General features: G+C 43.6%; 2 protein-coding genes across 3 annotated transcripts in view; one reads left to right on the plus strand and one right to left on the minus strand.

Annotated features, from left to right (window-relative positions):
* itih2 (inter-alpha-trypsin inhibitor heavy chain 2) overlaps positions 1 to 915 on the minus strand; it is a 16,626-nt gene extending 15,711 nt beyond the window's left edge. Inside the window, exons 1-2 of the mRNA XM_042078706.1 lie at positions 714 to 915; positions 178 to 246 (exon numbers count right to left, since the gene is read on the minus strand). Of these exons, the coding sequence (XP_041934640.1) occupies positions 178 to 246; positions 714 to 809 (165 nt within the window). The 5' untranslated portion in view covers positions 810 to 915. The remainder of the gene's footprint in view (positions 1 to 177; positions 247 to 713) is intronic.
* Positions 916 to 2,702: 1,787 nt separating this feature from the next.
* The window catches only part of itih5 (inter-alpha-trypsin inhibitor heavy chain 5), a 22,292-nt gene continuing 19,994 nt past the window's right edge, over positions 2,703 to 5,000 (plus strand). For both annotated transcript variants that reach the window (XM_042078701.1, XM_042078702.1), the window contains exons 1-3: positions 2,703 to 3,002; positions 3,285 to 3,329; positions 4,074 to 4,237. In XM_042078701.1, coding sequence (XP_041934635.1) covers positions 2,877 to 3,002; positions 3,285 to 3,329; positions 4,074 to 4,237 — 335 coding nt within the window. In that variant the 5' untranslated portion in view covers positions 2,703 to 2,876. The remainder of the gene's footprint in view (positions 3,003 to 3,284; positions 3,330 to 4,073; positions 4,238 to 5,000) is intronic.

Below are 5,000 nucleotides of genomic sequence, written 5' to 3' on the forward strand. Positions count from 1 at the left end.
TGGTTGCTGTGGGCAGTGATATTACAGAGATGGGAAGAACTAGTAACTCAATCACACAACATACTCATCAGTATCCCACGTTGCACAGTGCATATCTTAATCAACAGAACAAAGCATCATATGTGGTTCAGAACAACGTAATAAGGCTAAAATGGTGGGTACTGGGTCCTAACTCACCCGTCTTCTAAAGTTTGGTCGTAAGTGTAGGTCAGCAGAATTTGGATAATCACCCGCATCATGACTTGTCTGTTACATAAACAGTGGTCAGAGACATCTCTTTTGAAAACACTACATATAGCAAAACATTAATCATTCAGAGACAGACAGACAGACAGACACACACACACACACACACACACACACACACACACACACACACACACACACACACACACACACACAACACATACACAAAATGCTCCATCTATAAACATACACATTACACACATAAAGATTTATCAAGGTGAATAGAAAAGGCATACACATACACACACTCTCGCTCTCTCTCTCTCTCTCTCTCTCTCTCTCACACACACACACACACACACACAAACACATACACAAAATGCTCCATCTATAAACATACACATTACACACATAAAGATTTATCAAGGTGAATAGAAAAGGCATACACATACACACACTCTCTCTCTCTCTCTCTCTCTCTCTCTCTCACACACTCACACACACACACACACACACAACACACTCACCAGCTCACTGTCCCATTCGCCATCAATCACAAACTCGAAGGTGTATGTCTGGTGGAGCAGAAGTGTGCTAAACAGGAGAAGAATCGGGAGCTTCATGGTGACAGTCTGCAGTGCTATGACCGGCCGAGGAACGAGGAACAACTCTGTTCCCAAAGGTACAGGGACAGTGGGACAGAGAGAGGGGGAGAGAGGGAGAGAGAGAGGGATAGAGAGAGAGAGAGAGAGAGAGTTTGAGAGGGTCAGTCCCAGACTAGCAGGACGTGTGTATGTGTGTGTGTGTGTGTGTGTGTGTGTGTGTGTGTGTGTGTGTGTGTGTGTGTGTGTGTTAGGGTTAAAGATCTGTTGCACAGTAGCGGGCGGTTGGGACTTTTGGCTCGGGTCAATATTTGCCATACTCCGTTTGACCCAAAATCACAAGAGGGAACCTTTGAAACTTTGCTTTGCTCATGGGGCTAATCGATTCTCTCTCTCTCTCTCTCTCTCTCCCTCTCTCTCCCTCTGTCTCTCTGTGTGTGTGTGTGTGTGTGCATGTGTGGGTGTATGTTAGTGCTCACACTACTAGAGGTGCAACAAAAATTATATTACATCTAAATCTCAATTTCCAACAGGCTCAACTTTGTGGAGGATTTGTGTGTTTGTGTGTGTGTGTGTATGTGTGTCACCTGAGTGTCACTATGCACATGTGAGTGTGTCTCCGTGTGTGTGTGTGAGTGAGTGCATGCAGCCCATGTGACAGAGATAGAGTGTCAATCCAGCCCTCTTCATAAGGGTGTGTTTACATAGCTCTATTTAGTATTTTCAGCATCTACTGTACTGTATGTGCCTTAATGGATGAATTGTCAACAAACACCGAACATAACATGATTCCTCTCCTTCTATCAAAGGCTACCCTCAGTTCTGTTTTTCAACCACAAGTTCAAAGGTCAACGCTTTGGCTTGTGAGTGTAGCGGTACTTAGGAGGAGACCTGGCACTGGATACAGGTGGATATGGTTCCCTATAAGGTCATGCCAGCCAATCACAATGAGCTACAGTCTAACTATTGACAGTCAGGCGATGAGCCTGCTAACCCCTGGAGGTTTATACATTCAGGTTCTTATGAGAACCGTGAAGGTCCGTAAGTTCAGGTTCTTGTGAAAAACATAAAGGTTCATAAGTGTAGGTTCTTATCAGAACCCTGAAGGATGACAAATTCAGGTTCTTGTCTTGAACCATGAAGGTTCATAAAAACCCTAAAGGTTCATAAGTTCAGGTTCTTGTCAGAACCCTGAAGATCCATAAGTCCAAGGTTTTTGTCAAAGCCCTCAGGGTATGTAGGCCTGTGTAAGTTCAGGTTCTCCACAATCAGTTAATGAGGGGTATATTGGAATATGATCTGAGGTAAATAATAAAGCAAATAATAGAGGTTCCTCTGCTTAAACGTGGCGAGGTATATACAAATCCCGCACATCCAAAATTCCACCACTGATACAAATGTAAACAACAGGTATCTCCACTGTGTAGGCCTACTGTGAAATGGCTACAGCTTCAGACACACAATCATGTCATTGTCACAATAGCCGCACGGGGGCGCCAGTATACGTAATATTGCCGGATAAATGGTAGTGGACCCTTGTCAAAAAGTAATTCACAAGTGAGGGACACATTTTGTACACGTGGGGAAATTAAGTGGTTTTAAATATTTTTTGCAGTAAAATATTAATTTATTTCCTCTAACACCTGCACATACTTTGCATTGTTTACGGAACTCGTTGCGATAACAACCCTTTTCTTCTCCATCTTTTTGGATATGTAATGCAACTTATTTGTGCATTCCACCAAAAAGACGAAATGGGTTTGGGTTTACCAAACAGGTTATTTGGGAGGTGACTAAACAAAAAGTTTTTAATCACCTGTGGAATGCCTCTCTCTCTCTCTCTGTGTGTGTGTATGTGTGTGTGTGTGTGTGTGTGTGTGTGTGTGTGTGTGTGTGTGTAACTGGAATAGCACTGAGAAAGCAATTGGGGAGCTTGCCTCGCCTCGCCTCTCCAAGACGCAGGAGGGCGTTCCGTTGGAAACGTCTTGCGCTTCGTCCCTGGACCCAACACCCGAAGCTCCCAATCCCATAGATGCCGTGTAAACATCGGGGACGAAGTTGAGAAGCCCCGCACCGGAGACCGCTGATATGGAAACGTTGGTTTTATTGAGCACCCTCATCTTGTGCTGCTGCCCATTCGGATTTGCGCAAGAGGACGAACTTAAATTCGAGGATGATATTATTTTTAGTGATTTGAATTTAGATTTGAATGTTGTGAGTATACTTTTCTTTTATTTTCACTTATTTACTTATCTTTTGATGGACTGTTGTGACTAGAAAATGCATGCACATAGAAGGAAATAGTGGTCCAACTTGAAAAAAAATATATATAAATAAAGGTCATAACCTAATGCTAAACACAAGACGAATTTAAGTCAGATGTATCACCAATAAGATCAGTGAAGTGGACGAATTATCGATATGTTTACTAAAAGTGTGGATCTTGGACGACTTGTTATTTATCTGTAAAAGCGGCGATGACATCTTCTTTTCCAGGCGCCGCGCAGGGTACGTCGACAGGTGAAGACCATGCTGACAAAGGTAGGCTACAGCGGACACGCACCTGCCCCCATATCCCGTGCTCACAAGAAATCAATTATCTCTCTTCGTTTTATGGCGTTGCCACAGCTTAGAAGAAGACGGTCGTTCTACTTTTACTTTGAAAGCCTTCTTGGTTCGGCACCGGGGTGTGCCTCCACAGAAAAGTAATCCTGGCAGGGTGCAGGGATGACAAAATCAGTGTCGAAAGTTGCCTGCAGCCAGCCACAGGCTCTGTTTGTGAAAATGGAACTCCCTTGAACTCCCCTGGAACTCACTGCTAGAGCAGAACCTGCCAATAAGCATCAGGACACAAATATTTTGCCTGCATGGTGCTACAATACACTCGGAGAGCATTCCAATGATTTAATTAGTTAAGTCTGTACACATAGGTGTATGTGTTTGATTAAGCCTATAGTGTCTCAAGACTTGGATCTACCTAATTATTTTTTTCATAACTAGTCTTGAAATTGTGGGGTTATTTTAGCCCACTTGGAAGAAACTATGCTAGAGTGCTTTTATAATACGTTAGGCTACTTAAACCTCAGACTGAACTGGTTTACTGTGGCCTGAGTACAGCATTGAAGATAGAAAGAAAGAATGACTGAATATAGAGTTCAATAAGAATAGTAATGTTTGTAGTATGGCAGGAGCTTTTGTCCCACATGGAACTTAACAATTAATGCAGTTCATTGGTGCTTATTTTAAGTCAAAGTGACTGTTTTCTTTCTTCTTTTTGACGGATAGGAGACTAAGCCGCATATGACTGAACTGTCGGTAAAGACCACTATCATCTCCCGGTACGCGTTTACGGCCGTGTACTGCAAGATGTTCAACCGGCATTCCTCTGCTGCAGAGGGAACGTTTCATTTCCAGATCCCTGCGGCCGCCTATGTCTCCAACTTCACCATGTAAGCATCCATAAATACCCCCACCCTATCTACAATCTATCTATCTATCTATCTATCTATCTATCTATCTATCTATCTATCTATCTATCATTGATTTGTTGTCCTAATTTGATCATTTACAACAGCCAGTAAAAAACAAATCTGCTAGAAATAATGCATCCCTGACCACCTCGGCACAGACATTTGCTCCAAATATCCAAGTCCAAGTTCTATTGTTCTAGCATGTTCCATGTAGGGCCCCCTGTATCTCTCGGGGTCCCCCCAGCAGACCCCCCTCTGGCACGGCCCTGTCTGCCTGCCTGTCTCGGAGCATTAGTAGAGGTTCACTGGAGGAGCAAAGACATGAATGACCATCATTGCTCTCTCTGAAGCTGTTAGAGTATTTGTAGATGAGTGGTATGCAAGCACAGTCACAGTCAAGCACAGAGACCCCTATGTGTGTGAGTGAGTGAGTGTGTGTGTGTGTGTGTGTGTGTGTGTGTGTGTGTGTGTGTGTGTGTGTGTGTGTGTGTGTGTGTGTGTGTTTGTTTGTGTGTGTGTGTGTGTGTGTGTGTGTGTGTGTGTCTGTGTCTGTGTGTGTGTGCATGTCTGTCTGTATCTGTATGTGTATGTGTGTGAATGTGTGTGTGTGTGTGTCCATATGTGTGTGTATGTGTAAAGAGAGAGAAAGAGAGATTGTAGTTGCTCCCTAGGTAACTGATTAAAGACCCTCTAGGTGTGACGGGGAGGGTGACTAATCTCTGGTGGTGTTTGTGTGTGGCTA

Source organism: Alosa sapidissima, chromosome 22, assembly GCF_018492685.1.
Source record: "Alosa sapidissima isolate fAloSap1 chromosome 22, fAloSap1.pri, whole genome shotgun sequence".
NCBI classification, from domain to species: domain Eukaryota; kingdom Metazoa; phylum Chordata; class Actinopteri; order Clupeiformes; family Clupeidae; genus Alosa; species Alosa sapidissima.